The sequence below is a fragment of the Trachurus japonicus genome, chromosome 13 (genome assembly GCF_045865225.1).
Source record: "Trachurus japonicus isolate A0001 chromosome 13, Traja_1.0".
NCBI lineage: Eukaryota > Metazoa > Chordata > Actinopteri > Carangiformes > Carangidae > Trachurus > Trachurus japonicus.
In genome coordinates, this window is record NC_140919.1 from 18,896,212 (window position 1) to 18,912,294 (window position 16,083).

The 16,083-nt window shown below is 41.9% G+C and overlaps 1 protein-coding gene across 16 annotated transcripts in view; it reads left to right on the top strand.

Annotated features, from left to right (window-relative positions):
* Positions 1-16,083, top strand: part of kirrel3b (kirre like nephrin family adhesion molecule 3b) — a 167,164-nt gene that overhangs the window by 82,985 nt on the left and 68,096 nt on the right. For all 16 annotated transcript variants that reach the window (XM_085795147.1, XM_085795145.1, XM_085795141.1 and 13 more), the window contains one exon: positions 15,750-15,899. In XM_085795147.1, the coding sequence (XP_085651273.1) occupies positions 15,750-15,899 (150 nt within the window). The remainder of the gene's footprint in view (positions 1-15,749; positions 15,900-16,083) is intronic.

A 16,083-nucleotide genomic window follows, 5' to 3' on the forward strand; every position in this document is an offset into this window, starting at 1 on the left:
AAAAGCCTGTAAGTGCTCAGTATAAACTGCATAGGACCATGACTGCTCCGTGTTGAGAGACTCTCTAATTGGTTTAGAACCCATGTCATCACCACTTAGAGTGGTTTAAGATTTGCCTTCACAACCCAGTAGCCACACACGCAGTAAGTGGAGATGTGATGAGGACCGACCCTGGATCATGAAAAAGGTTTAAATGAAAGATCGTTTTTGATATAATGAGGTATCGCTAATCTCTGGAGAGGAACTCGACAGTCGATGGCACAGTTTTTATGTCTGCTTTTCACGCCTGGCATTCCGGCCGTAAAACCGTCCACATTTCCCATTGAGCTCTCATTAAGGCAAAGGCTGCTCAGGAGGTTTACCCACTCTAAGACCTGTAGTGTTCATTCAGTCTTCTTTCCCTTTCTCTCTCACACACACACACACCTACAGTAGTAGAGCTTCATTTGTCAAAAACAAGACTTTTTTTTTTTTTTTAAGTGAATGAGATACAAATTATGAAGGGTATTCAGTGACACACCTGGTCATCTCTAGCCGAGCCAGTGGAATAACTAAGGGAACTCTACAGGTCTTTTAAACATGTGAATTATGTCTGACCTCTACTCTCCAAGAGCTCAGCTTTCTTTGTAAACACTTCATGGTGGGAGCGCCCTGGTGTAAAATCGACCTCCAGCTGAGGTAAAAGTGCGGTAGAGGCAACGTTATGAGGCTGCCTTGTTGATTGTTCCTTTTTTTTTTTTCTTTGTGTGCACTGAAAATGGAAATTGTGAATAGCAAAGCTGGTATCAGATTAGAGAAGACTGGGGCTGCTTGGTGAATAGGTGGGTGGGTGTTTTGGGAAAGGGGGGGGTGGGGGTTGGAGGTAGCGGTGGGAGGAGTGTGGGGTTCAGAGCTTTTCCACTATTGGGAGCTGAATTATGGCCCCAGGCAATGCTGTCGGCAAAAGAAAGTTCAAGAGGTGTCGAAAAAAAGAGAGGGGTAGTCTTGGAAAAAAAAGAAGACTTCACAGTCTAGTAACTGGGTTGCTGAGCTGGATGTGGCGAAGTGCCCCGGGGGAGGCCAGAAGCGCTGAGAGACAGTAACCTGAGATGAGAGGTACCTGAGCCTCGGCATCAAACCACTCCTGTGATCCACTGAAGACGACTCTCTCTGTGTTCACTCACTGAATCGCCAACAATGGCTAACAGGAGGAGCGATCGTTACCGTCTGGTCAGGCCAGTCTAGCTAGTCTTGACAGACACCAGTCAGGCAGAGGGAATTTCAGTTTACAAGCTGAGGCTGTCTGTTGAACTTCTTTATCAGCACTGCTTTTGCTATCCAAAGGTCCTTGTGGCTTTTGAAAATATATATTCTATTTTGATTTGCGGATTTATGTATACCATCTGTTGAGAGCAGACTGTGTATGTTTACCGACTAAGGTGAATGACCTGCCATTTTTTCTCTTGAGCGCGGTGTATATTTCCATTTCAAGTAATTTCATAAACAGCTCTTTAAATATATGAATCTGCTTAGAATATGACATGACTCCTGAGAGAAAATGCTAAAAGTAAAATGAGCCTTTTCAATTAGTTTTTAGGCTTTTTGCCCACACAGTTTCTGGCAAACCTTTTTTCTATCATTACCCTCCCATTTATATTACTGCCTTAAGTCCCCTAAATCCTATGACTGCTGCATCTCGCACAGCTGTGCACTTTTATGGCATTTTGCTAATGTACTGTAAATGACATAAAATATGACAAGCTTAGTTTTCTGCCAGCTCTTACTTTTATATCATTTTTTACACCGTTTTGAATTCCCATTTATTTATTTGAAGGCAGATGTAATTTTATGTCCTTGCCATGGTTGTAAAGTGCTACTTTGAAATGCAAATGAAGCTTTGATTGAGAGAATTTCATTTAAAAAAAAAGGTTGTTGTGTATGAGGTGGCAGAGTGAAAGCAAGTCCAATGGGAGATGTTTTGCGGTCCCATTTGGGACCGGGTGATGTATCGCTGAAGAACCACAGCGGCTGGTAGAGGACGTTGTAGGACACAGTTGAGTTCCTAAAACTCCAGTTCCAGCCGCAACAAGCAGACAGTTATCTCGTCTGGTATGCTCACTGTAAACCACACCTTGCATAAAAGCTCCTGCTCCAAACACCCCACAGCTCTCCACCCTTTTTCACCACTTTAAAGACATTGCCTACAGCTTTCTGGAAATAATGTTTTTTTTTTTTTTTTGTCCATTTAAGGGCAGATTTCAAAGAAAAGCTTTGGTAATCCAAATGAAATTACAGGATAGAGTGTCTGCTTATTGCCTTATATGCACTTAAAGGTAGAGTGTATACTTGAAGGGTAATGGCTTTTTGCAGTCAAGTATTATGGTGGCTCCCACACTGAAATGGATCTCTTTACTCCTGTCTTGACAGAGTCCTCTTAGTGAAGGTGTGGCATAATGTAGTTCCGACTCAGGCCTCTTATCTCATGTCAGTAGTATCCTGGACACCTTGATAAAGCCTCCTCTCCTCTCTTGTCTTGTAACAACATTCCCCTCTGTCTGACAGGTACTGTAGCTTGCAGGAGCCTGACTCTCATCTCTCTCCTCTACAGACACACACACATTTTTTTTTTTTTTCCATTTTTCCAAAAAGCTTTTTCCACTAATGTAGCAGATAGCGCTTGCAGCGATGGACATGCATTTGAATAAATCCAAAGTGTATTACACTCATCCTCATCACCTGTGTTTATGTGTAGAGCTGCTGACAACTTACAACCTGCTAACCAGACAGGGGGTTAAGTTAAATACGCTCTAATGGAACAACAGAGGCCGTTATTAAAGCCTTGTTACTGGGCAGAGGGTGGCGACACTTAATGGATTACTGTCTATAGAGCTGCTTTGGAAATTGAGTAAGGGAAACATGTATAGACTCTACAATATTGCTGCATGTGGTTGGTTGTATGCTTGTCAACCGGTAACATTTCAGGAAATATGGTCTGGATGTCCTTTCTGTTCCTCAGCTACAGGGCTGAAAAACTCAGCCACCTCTGACCTTTGACATCAAATTCTGATCTGATCATCTTTGAGCCCACGAGGATGTTTGTGCCAAATTTAAAAGGCATTCTCTTGAGACGTTCCCCAGATATTGTGTTCAGGAGGCGAAAAACGTGTCCTGTGAGGTTATTGTGACTTCGGCTTTTGACCACTGACCACCAAAATCTAATCACTTCATCCTTGAGTCCAAGCACATATTTGTACCAAAAACTTGAAGGAATTCCCTCAAGGCATTACTTCCTGAGATATCATGTTCTTGATAATGGGACAGACCTAAAAATATGCCTCTGGCTCCTTTCCATGGTTCATATGCGTAAAAATATGGATGTTAAGATCCCTGCCTTTGAAATACCCCCCTTTGAAAATAACACAAAAGATCAGTGGCCGTTATTTGAGCTGGATCTCTTGAAGGCATTTTAAGTGGTGCTCTGGCATTTGTGACACATTTTATATTTTATTTTATTTCATTGTGACAGATTTGTTAAGCGCCTGAATGAGTGTGGTAGCACAGCTGCTGCTCCTCTCACTCTGTGCTGACAAAGGCTCACACTCTGGAGCTCCACATTGACCCCGTTTTACAAGATAAAACAAGTTGAAAGATCACACTACCTTAGAAGATAATTGGCACTCATATAACACTTAACAGAGACACACAAATATGAATATATAGTATATATAATTTCCAATTCTAGTGCAGCACAGAATTGTAATTACAGCTGACTTGACAATAGACAATGCAGGGATCATTATTGCAACATTTATGATCATTTATAGTAAAGGCACACTGCCGGCGTTGGCAGTAATGGCCATGGCTGAGCCGCTGACGTGGTGATTTAACCTGGCATTTTGGCTGTGGCAAGCCGCCCTTCCAAATCAAGGCTAAGTGGCGGATTCATCAGTGCCCTGTCGAGATGAAACACTCGCCCAGTGGTGACACAGAGATGAGGCCCTGATTGGGACAAATACGTCTCCCTCTGGTGTCAGCTCTCATTCACCGGTCTGAGCGCAGGCTGAAAGAAAGACAAATGTTTTGATTAGGGGTCTCTTTCAATGTCACAGCAGCCGGCAAAGAAGAATGAGATGAGGCCGTCTCCAAGGGAAGCAAATAGTTGACGACGATGAGAGGAAAATGGATGTCTCCGCTGTCTTGAGGGTGTCGAATGGGGATTTTATGAGTCAGAGAAAGCTCAGTGAGGGCATCTCTTTTAATGAGGCCACATTCCTATTTCCAGAAGACCATTTCAATTTCTGCTCAGAGATTGTTAAAACAACATTCAGTTACCATTGAACACTGTGTGACTTTCCACCACTGTCACATTCATGTTTTCATATCATTATCATGGAATTTGACTGAGATTGAAGCCACTGGAGGCTATTATTGTAACATTTCTCCTTGCAGGTAATTATGACATTCTTAATCAGTGGAGGTTTATATATTTGTCCGTGGCTATAGAAAATAAAAGGAAGCCCGCTGAGCTCCCAGTTTTCCCCCAGACCTCAGATACCACATAGTCTCTTAGCTCACCCTGCCAGCGATGACACAGACTTAACACGCTGTCTTTATGTAGCCGAATATTTCCTCATGAAGAACAGAATGTCGATGGCTGTGCTCTGGAGCTTACAGTGAATAAGAGTCAGTGGAGGAAAAAAAAAATCCAACTTTGCTTTGCAAGAGGAAGCTTTGACAGACATGATGTGCATTTCAGTGGGATCTTGAGAACAGTAAACAGCTCAAAGCGCCTTCACTGTTGCACTGTAAGAACCTCTCTTCTCGGACAAAATAGTTTTTGAGTGTGGCTTATTTATGGAGCATCCACCCACCCACCAACCCACCATCCCCACCTGTCAGGCATTTGTTCACCTTTTTCATGGGCGCTGTAGAAGAAGTAGGCTAGATACGGCCATAAAACAATGCATTATGTTTATTAACAGTAAAGTTGTTGAAATAAGGTCACGCAGAGAGAATGTGTTCATTAACAATGAATAATTCATGTGCTATTATCCAAATGCTTAAGCTAGATTTTTATCCAGGATAGCAACAAATATGAATTACGTAAACTCCTCCACACTTTAAAAAAAAAGCATGACAACTTGTAAGAAACTTCTCTTCTATTAAAACTCATATATGAGGTGGACACCTTTCTTAAAGTGTCTCGACACTCAGATACATCCCTTTTAGCTTTATTGTCCAAGGACTCTGATATATCTCTTGATTTAATCTCACTTAAAGATAAAAAAAAAAATGCTCCAAGTCTTGAAAGTCAAGGTACACTTTTATCTTGTCAGCCCTACAAAATATGAGTTATTGCTGGACAAAAGGCAGCTTAATGTGGCTTTCTGTGCCTGTGACATGTCATGTAATAGAAAAATGGGCCTCTCCCTCAAAATATATGATATGCCCTATTGGACTAAGGCCCTCTCTACACCGCATCCATCAAATCAGCCACCTGAGTCTGTTTCAAATGCTCATCATTCCTTAATGAACATGATCAATCCCAATGTAGCCTCACTTTGAACACCCTTCAAAGTCTCCCCCCTGCACAAACATCTCCCCTTTGCAAATCTTCCTGTCATCTCGTCTTGACGTCTTTACATCTACACTTAGCAAACACTCGAGCACTCACGTGTCCGCAACGAGACAACAACAAGGCCGGCTTTGTGCTCTGAAAACAAATAGTCATATTCACACGGATACACCTGCGTCAGGGAGCGCTGAGGAGGCGATGAAGTGGTGAAAGGTGACAAAGAAAGGGCGCACTGATGGAGTGGAGAAACAGAAGGGCCCCTTCCTATTCAATCAGGCCCCATCTGAACTCCCAAACTCCATCTCTTCTCCATCTCCCTCGCTCATTTGCATCTCTTTTATGTCCCTGCTTCCCATTATGCAAAAGTATACGCTAAAAAAGTAGTCCGGTTTGCAAAGTGAGTCGCTCCATTTCCCCGCACTTTTTTAATCAATACCAGCCAGGGGAGGAGGGTTATGTGCTGTTCGGTCGCATTTATGCTAACTAGAATATTTGAACCGTTCTCTTTGAACTGTAGTTACCTTGGAAACCAGCCCACAGGCGTTGCTGCTTTATAACAGTAATTACAATCAGTGGTCAGACTAGGTCTTGTGTTAAGAGAACAAAGCACAGATACGTCCAGTAAGTAGACTACTTTGTGTGTATTGTTCTATTTCACACCACTTGGACTGCTCAGAGGCTGACAACCTTGAAGACCTTTACACTTCATTAAAGCACCAGCTCCCTTTATCCTTTATTGGAGATGTTCAAACAGATTTGTTTGTTTTCTGCGCTGGATTTTGGAAGGCGGTAAAAATCCATTCCATGGCTCATGATACTTTGATGACCCGTGGATCCAACTGTATGCACATTGGCAGAAAAGATGCAGCCTAGAGAGATTTAATAAACCGTTTGTGGCCCCTGTTACTCCGGTTTCTGATGTCCATGAAATCTCACTTCTTCTGGCCCGTGTAGCTGATGATAAAGCGAGTGCCTGCAAGGCCTTCCTGCTGTTGCCATTTGTAATTTTTAGAAGTCATCATCGGAGGTGATCCGTCTTGATTGTGCCTTGGCAACTGTCATGCTCCACTAATGCACAGTGTGAGAGAGGGCATAAATACAACGTCTTCCGGCAGCACTGATGTTTATCTTCCCTGCCTCATGAATTTGCATTCCCACAGACAAATTTTACTCATAATGGCAGGCATCACAACACAGATAGGCTCCATGTATTATCAGTCTGGATACAGTGTTTGTTTTACAAGTGGAAAGGCAGGAATAAAGGATTTGAACATTGTGATGAGGACGACAGATTGACAGTAATACATGCCTCCTCAAATAGCCTTGATAGAACGTTATAAAATACTCATTATCTGTAACTATCTTCACCAAACATCACAGTAACATCTCCAGTTGAATCTCAGGGATACTTTGTTTTTCTTTTTCTGTTTTTATTGACTTTCCAATGCCATTTTAATGTCTTCTTAATGTATAATTTTAATGTATTTCCATCCCTTTGTAAAGCACTTTCAATTGCCTTGTGTCTGAATGGTGCTATACAAGTAAGCTTGCCTTTTTATTAATGAAGAAGGCCATGTAACAGAAGCCCTGAGAATGTCATTCCATGTTACAATTTGTGTTAAAACCTTGGTGAAGCAGGTTAGAAAAGTTTGAATTCCAGTGTCTGAATTACCATTATCACAGTGAATACCAGGTACCACCCACAGCAGACCTACAATAAGTGCTATGGCAAGTATTTGAGGCTTTGTTATTCATTCTCAGGAAGTATATGTTTGTTCGTGGGCCATGTAATGTCATTTTCACTTTTCAGAGCACGCTATGGGCAATTTCTGTCAGAATTACTCACATTTCTAAGAAGATAATAAGGTATAAGAAGGTGTATGTAACTGTAGACCCATTTTTTTCTTTTCATGCTTGTTGTAATACTCATGGGGTTTCAAATGTATTTCAATAAGGTGGACTATTACAATAATAATGAACTGGGCAATATGGCCTTGAAAAAATATATCAGATTCTTTTTGCAACAAATCCGATTCACGATTTAAATCGATGTTTTCCTCCCCTACTAAAAATCAGTCTGCACATACTTTTTTTTAACTTTAACTTTGTTTTGTTTTCTTCTGGGAGTGCATTCATAAACAACTAGTCAAAATGAAGAGACTGTAATCTACTGTGAAAATGTCTCTAGTTTCAAACTGACAGTGACAGAATGCAATGCACAATGCATACCACAAAGCAGATTTGCAACCTTTAGTTGTTGAAAGAGTTCTGAAAGAAGGTCAGACGCCAAACTTACATGTACATCTGTGTGTGCATAAGAATGGCGCTGCGCTCTCCAGCCGGCTCACCTGCAGCTCACACAGACGAGCTGTCAGAGGAGCGCTCTGCTGTTCCTCTCTCTTTAGCATGGTGTTTAGCTGCACTTTGTATAAAAAGAGTTCAACACTGAAAGGTCTAACCGCCATCGGACCACCTATGAGCCAGAGCATAATGGATGTGGCGTTTCACAGCTGTAGCAGCGTGTGCCCATGTGTTTTATAATATCGACAAGAAAAAAACTCTTAACTACGGGAACCCAGCGGGGAACGTCGGTGGTGGATGTTAAAGAGAAGCTCAATTTTCATTAACACAAAATCCCCAAATCGATTTATCGCTCAGCCTGATGATATTGTAATCTAATGACATTTTAAGGTGCACAGTCTGCAGTTTGTGTGGAGACAATGCTTTTGTTAAAGGCAGGATGCCATCTGAGTAAGGTACATTTGTTCAGCCATTAAGGGTCATAAACATCACCAGTCTCCTTTACTTCCTGTGGTTATGACCAACTTTGAGACCTGACAAATGTACTGCATCTCATCATAACACGAACTACAACTTTTGAACTGTAATATCCAGATAATGTCTCCACTGGATCACTTTGCTCAGAGCATTATTCTCAAGGGATGTGACATTAATCTGAGAAACCTTTAGAAGAAATTTGCACGTGTTTTGTCAGAGAAGGAACCATATTCACCATGAAATCACGACACTGCTGCCTGACACAATCCTGCTGTGAGGAAAAAACACTGACACTCTTTGGAGGAAAGTGCTAGAAGACAATTGTGGCTCCTTTCTTCTTATTTGGCAGTTTTGGCAGCACTGTTCCCGCTGCATTGTGCTGATTATGATAACAGCGCCACCACATCAGCATATTGCCGCAACTGCAGGTGCAAATGACAGAAATCCACAGAGTGCAATGCTTCTCGGTCCATGAAGACAGCCATCAGAGTTTCGTAGAGAACTGGAGGTTGCACGAAAGTTGACAGAGGCGGCCGCCTGGTAATTCTCTAGCAGGAAAAAGCCTGATTTTCAATCAGAGTTGGTGCCTGCTTTGCCCTCAGACTTAACGCTGAGATTAGTGTGCTATGACATAGTCTGTCTTGTGCTGTGTTTATGTGTAGTGCACTGGCTTTGCCATTCATCTCCATTTATTATGTACATAAACATGTGATATTAGAAAAATGCCATATTATGATTTAATAAGTTCAAAGTACTGAACCTAAAAAACAAAATTATGCTCTAATTGCCTTATTAAACCTTTCCATGTAGTAAATCAATCCCAGCCAATCAGTATTATTGGGAGACTTGTGTTGTGACCCTTTACTTCTGAATTTATATTATAAATAAATGAGATTATAAAACATAGCTGTTTGAAGCATGACTCTCGGTGGTTATGACTGGTAATTAGTTTGCTGTTTCCCTGCCAAGTTTCTGTCACACATTTGCAGTAATGCGGTTTAACACTTCTGAAATTGGACATGCTTCCTTATTTCAAATCTGTCCAAGTGTTTTTTTATCATCATTTATCACCAATCTGAAGCTAGCTTTCACAAACATAAATGAGAGTCATGTAACCACAGGCAAGAGGGAAGTCACCCTTTTGTAGTTTCTATCGTCCAAACGGATTGATGAACCTCGTAGCAGCATGCTTCACTGACAGTGTCAAATTAATGATTGTGCTGCAGATAATTAAAGTGCACAAATCATGGACATTAGACCTACAGTGAGACTGAGAGTATGCATGCATGAGTTGTGGGGCTGATGACTAATCAGTGGCTGTTGATGAAGGACGAGAATGGCATGTCAAAGGAGTGGGAGATCTGGTGAAGAGATGGGGGAGGGTGTGGATTGCAGTAGGCATGCTTCAGTGCTGGAGAGATAAAAGAGCTAGAGAGACCAATCCATATTGCAAGTGATTTCTGTTTAGTTTTGAACTACAGGCTGGAAATAAAGACACCACTGGAGTCCCTTTACAAGTGTTAAGTAACAACTTACAGAGCCAGAGAAAGAATATAGAAAAAAAAGTCATCATAAGCTCAGATAGTCTATCCATTTGTTTCCTGTTGCGTGCATCTCCTCTTTGTGCTTTAAACAAATAGCCCAATAGAGGCTCCTGCAGGGAGAGTGGATGATATTTTTCCATTTGACTTAAGTCCTGGTCTTCATTGCAATAGAATCTATTAAAATAACTTGATTTAGTCTCTAAGTTCTCTAAGCGTCTTTCCCCTATGGCAGTGCTACCAATGGACTATAAGCAGAAAAAAATAATACTCCACCCCTCATCGCCCTCCACCTGTTTCTGTCTCCAGTAGTGGCAGTTTTAACACGGCTGAACCACCACTAGCGATGTGCTAAACAGCACAAAGCATTTTCATTGGCTACCAAACCAGAACAGATATGACAAACTCCCCAACTTCACCATATTCTGGAGCCCCCCTTGTGAATTTAAATTGCTGGTATGAAATGGGCAGGACAGAGGGGTAATAGTTTTTGATAATGATCCTGGGCTAAGCTTTGGTGCTGTGTGGCCACATGCCGCACAGACAGCATACTGATTATTTCTCTGAAGTGGGCTGGATGTGTGTCAGTAACGGTAATTTCCAGGCCCGATTGGCAAAGAGCGATGAAATTGGGGGCAGTTAGCACTGAGGGGGAAAATAGTGCTGGAGTGTGTGGAAATGCAGAATCCTTCCAATGGTAAACAAATTATCTGAAGTGAAATGACAACATTAGGGAATGCAACGCACCAGTCCACATTATGAATATGGCTCTGTGCGCAGCTTTTAACTACCTGCGTTTTTTTTTTACCACTATTTCAAACAACTGGGCAGCCCTTATCAAAGATCTCTGGCCCTCACCTTTCTGAATGCAGGGCATTCAATCAAATCCAGCATGGATCACAGTCACAGTCAAAATTCTGCAGTATCGGCCAAGGCGTGTCATTAGTGTGTGTGTGTGTGTGTGTGTATGGTGTTTGTTTTACAAGAGGACAGGCAGGCATAAAGAGCTTGGACATTTTGATGCGAAAGACAGATTGATTGTGATATGTGCCTCCTCTAATGGGTTTGATGGAGCTTCATGAAATATTCAGTATTGGTAACTGTTGTAACATTACCAGCTGCATCTTAGGGATTAGATTTTTTTTTTTTTTTTTTTTTTTTTAATGAAGACGGCCATGTAACAGAAATACTTTCTGCTTTCAGAAATAGTGCAGCATTCCATGTCACAGTGTTAAAATGTTGGTTAAAGCAACATGGATTATGGGACCTTGAATTTGAGCATCTAAATTCCCATCATTGTAGTGAATATAAGGTACAGTACCAGACCGACAATGAATCCTATATGCAAAGTATATGAGGTCTTGTCATTGATGCTTGTTACTTCCCAATATGTAAACCTTTTTCTGTGGCATCATGTCATTTTCACACACTGAGGGCAATATTTGTCAGAATGACTCACGTTATGTGTACAGTATATATACTTCAGACCACAATCAAACATGCAATAGGATTTACCCCTGTGATTTACTTACATATACCTGAATATATGAAAGTTGAATAAAGCTGTGGATGATACAGAAATGCAGAGAATGTGTTTCTCATGTTTTTCCTGTCCATTTCTTCCTCTCTATTGTCGGTAATAACTCAAGTGTTGTTGACAGATTTAATTCATGATGATTGACATGTCATGAAAGTGTGCACGGCCAGGCATACCAGGGAGGAAGAGTATGTACATTCTAACCTTGTGCTGAGGAATGCAGTCACTGTGATATGTTTGAAGAATTCCTTCTAATCCTTTTCTTCACTATGACCATTGCTGAGATGCTGTTTCTTTGCACATCATAATTGGATGGGGGTAGGCATAGAAAGATAAAGATAGAAAAATGGGCTACACTTGTATTTTCTCCATCTAACACCCTCCTTGTTAAGTGTGGAAATGCATCACCAGGATCTGCAGTGTGTCTTTAAGAAAAGGTGGCTGTTGTTGGATAATAGGTGGATAAGCTCTTATGAAAGATTTGAGCAAAAAACATAATGCTCGATTTAGCAAATCCAAAGAGCTGAAGTAAAACATTTCTCTATCATTGTCACTAATCTTTCCCGACGGTATGTGAAAACAAACTAAGTAGATAAGTTTTTTTCTTCTTCTTCTTCTTCGTCTTCTTTTTTGAAGTTCTATTCATAGTGCAGGTTTGGCGGTTGCTGAGTGAGAAAACCCATGGGGCTGTCTGTTGTCTCTAGCGACAGACAAAAGGTGTCTGTTTCTGCTCTGTGTGCCCACACATTTACAGAGCCTAACCCCTGAAGTCAAAGCCCATTTATCTCACAGCAAATTGGCATGTCTAGACAGTATTTTTTCATTATATTATTTATTATTTTTCCAACCAAGCTCTCTAGTAAACCCCATTAGGAAGCTTAATAAAGCGTTATTAACATGGATCTCTAGCTCTACAGGCACCTGAGCACAATCACCCTCCTCCCGTCCTGATAGAGTCTGCAAAATGAGGTGCTTAATTGTTAATTGGGCATCTTAGTTGTGAAAATAATTTTCATGAATAAGTGTGTGTCATGCCAGCCAGAGAATAATCAGCATCGTGATGCCCAGTGAAGGATAAATCTGCCAGATCTGACAAAGATTTATTCCGTGTAGATCCACCTTGATGTAAGCCCCAGCCCTCTCAAATGTTTCACCTCCATTTCTGTACCACTACGAAGGCACATTTGTTGCAAGACTCATCTAGGCTTTGAATTGAATGAAGGGGTCACGTTTTAACTGCTCAAGTGACAAGTACAAGCTGGTGTCAGCTACCACTTTGATTCTTTCTTTCACCACTGTATTTTAATAACTATTTGAGGGAATCAATCAATATAGAGCAGACAGAAACGACATGCCCAATATTACACAGAGTTGTACAGAGTTGCTCCAGTTCAAGAGGGGCAGAAGCCACCTTGTTTGAGGCCAATCAGAGCTCTGATTGGCAGGTACTGTAGTGATTACTCTCCACCCTTAGATTTAGCAACAAAGTTTTTTTTAAAGGGTTTGCAGTTCACTGTTACACTTCTATAACAACCAAGATAGAAAAATGTTGGATGCAACTCAGCAGTGTTATTTGTCATATGGTTAATGTTACTTCTAAGTTCTACTGCTGCTTCATAGCCAACATTAGCAGCTCTTCACTTACCACTGTAGAAGAAACAATGTTGAGTTCAGCACCACTAGTCAAAAGCCGTTCACACTTGTCTCTATCAGGCCGATTCCTCAACTGAGGTCAGCGTGCTAACTGAGCCCAAACACATTCCTCTAGCAAGTCACCATGGCTTCCAACCTGCCATGGAGATGTAACACTGCCCAGAGGGCGTAATACAGCCTCATGTCTTGTAAAAACCGTGAAGGCTAAAGTTCTTGTCAAGCGAGAGTCACCACCACCCACGCGCCCACTCACACCTGGCAGAGGAAATGTACAAATAGACCCCTTAAAGTCATGCAGAAACTACACTAGAGGTAATGGCCTCTGTGTGTACTTTTCTGTGAAAGATGTGTTATTCAGTTAATTAATATTTTTGAAGGGGCTGTTTTTGAGAAGTCAAATATTTGTTTACAACAGTTCCAGGGCAAAGCGTGACACAAAATTAGCATGAACTCCTACTGCAAATTTCAACAACATCAAACGCACAAAACAGCTTAGGATGTTTTTCCACCTAATTGAACGCTGTAATCAAGCCGATACTGCGCTAATCTTCATGGTAAAAAACGCATAGCGGCCTGACAGGTAACCTGTCTTTGAAAAATAATCTCCAGTTCTTTTTCTTCTTTTCTTTTTTTCCCCCTTTTCTTGATTATACTTGAGACCAGAGAAGGCGGACAGGAGTAAGGATATAGGTGGGGCATGAGAAGTGCGCAGGCCTGTGTGCTGCCAACAGAGAGATCCCTCCAACATTAAATCAATTACAGCACAGGTTGAACTGTTTGATAATATCAGTCATGACTGAGCAGATACAAGATTCCCTGGCGTTCACTGTGTTTCTTCAGAACATGCCAGGAGATCTGTGGAGGTAGCTGTCTATATGTTGGCGTGCTTCATCTGTGTGCTGACTGGGTAGCAGAGTACGGGCGAGATAAGCTGCTCACGTGGGAGCACAGTCAGGGCTGAACAAAGCTGTCTAGGGTTGAAGGGCAATACATACAGTGAGATAAAGTCTCACCTTAACGGCATCAGCCACAGTATATACGCACATGCACATTTACAAAGGGTCTGGTCAGCCCGGGAGAATCTCGAGAGTCTCAAGATGATGAAAAGCTCATTACAGTACACAATATGCTTTCAGGTACGGCGCGTTATGTTGGTTTAGTATTAGATGTATATTAAAATGAGGCAGCGTACAGACTTGTATATTACTGCATGCGTTTGTGTGTGTGTGCGGGGTGCGTATAGGCTAGGCGTGTATGTGTGTGACACAGGGGAGAGTGTATGCAGAGCACGAATCAATATGGAAACTTCTGCTTATCGTTAACAAACTATCCATCACCTGGAATTCAGTTCAAAGCTGAAAAATGACTTGCAGGGACTCTAATGGCATTTTTCAACTAAATTAAAATCAGTTTCCTGTGTGACAACAGCCTTTCCTACAGTATGATGTGGTTTGATATCATACGACAAAGCTCATCAATTTCCTTGTCTGCAATGGGATTAGTAATTTCCTTTGAATGTAAAAAAAAAAAAAAAAAAACAACCATAAAGAGAACAACAGTAGATGGCTGTGAAATAATACAAAGATGTTGTAAGATGGAAACATATTCCTCTACTCATTATTATAATTCCCTGCATGTTATTATTGTATCACCTTTATATAGATATGATTTATATGCCTGTGTTTTTCACGTATCCCGTGGAAACGAGGACGATTATGTTGTTGGAGAAGAAGGTACAATGAACTCAGAAGTTTGGAACAAAGAAATAACTCTGAACTGAAGTGTCGCAGTAAAACGTGTGAGAGGAAGCGACACTTTTAAACCTTTGCTGCAATTCGTGCTCTCAAATCAGCCCGCGAGTGTCTGTATTAATGCACATCTGCAGTGCGCGCGCATACATGTGTGTGTGTGTGTGTGTATGTGTGGGGGATATAGTTGATAGGCAGCCTGCCAGTGTTTCAAACTACACATCACTACCACTCTGTACCCTCCACTCTGATCCATAAAACTACCCCCAGCCCCCCGCCCCCCGCCCACCTCCCTACACCGTACCCCTCCCCATTAACACACCCTCAGCCTCTAATGGAGTTCACTGCACACCACTTTCCGCCTGAACACGCTGTAGAGGAGTGCAGCTAATAGCAGTTACACAGTTGGAATACATGGGTGTGAGCTGGAGTTAATGTATGCCACCAGAGCAGTGTTGGCAGACAAGACCGTGTTATCTGCTGTGGTGTGTACGGGCCCGGCCCATCTGTACGGTGACATCCTTCATAAATGAACCATGCTGAGCTGTGACGCCTGTCTCTAAGCCTGCATGCGCTTCAGTCCTGGTGCTGCGCTGACACCTCTGATGCATGTACAGTAGCTATCATGTCTCCATATCATGAATAGTCAAAGAATATGTCACATTTGTAAATCACCCTTTAAAGGTTCTTTCAGTCTGACTTTGACAAGAGGGTTTGAGTGAAATTGGTGGAAATGGGCATATCGTGTGCACTTCCTGTCAGTTTCTCTTCATTCAACCCTTGAGACATTAAAAGCAGGTGTTTGTTAAAACTCCATTTGTTCTCCTCTTTGATCTTGAATTTTCCTATGCTCGCCTTTCTTCATTTCATTAAAATAATGTTATGAAAGTTTAATAGGTTGGAGCTAACCTGTCCCTTCTTGGTTTGTTCTTTTTCAGGGGTGGAGGCCATGTTTTCCCAGCAGCCACAGGACTTGGTGGTTGTGGCAGGCCAGCCCGTGACGTTACCATGCACAATCCCCGGTTACCATGGTGTTGTCCTGTGGATCAAAGATGGCCTGGCACTGGGAGTTGGCAGAGACCTCGCTGGTAAGGAGCAGCATTTATCCCCCTGTCACCCTGCATTTCTCCATCCCCCTCAGTTTCCTCTATTAATTATACTCTCTAATATAACTGTCATATTCAAATGGTTGCTGTTTGTCATCTATAGCCCCCTCATGTCAGCATCCTACCCTCTGCCAAATCACTCCACCGACAGATAAAAGAGGTGCCA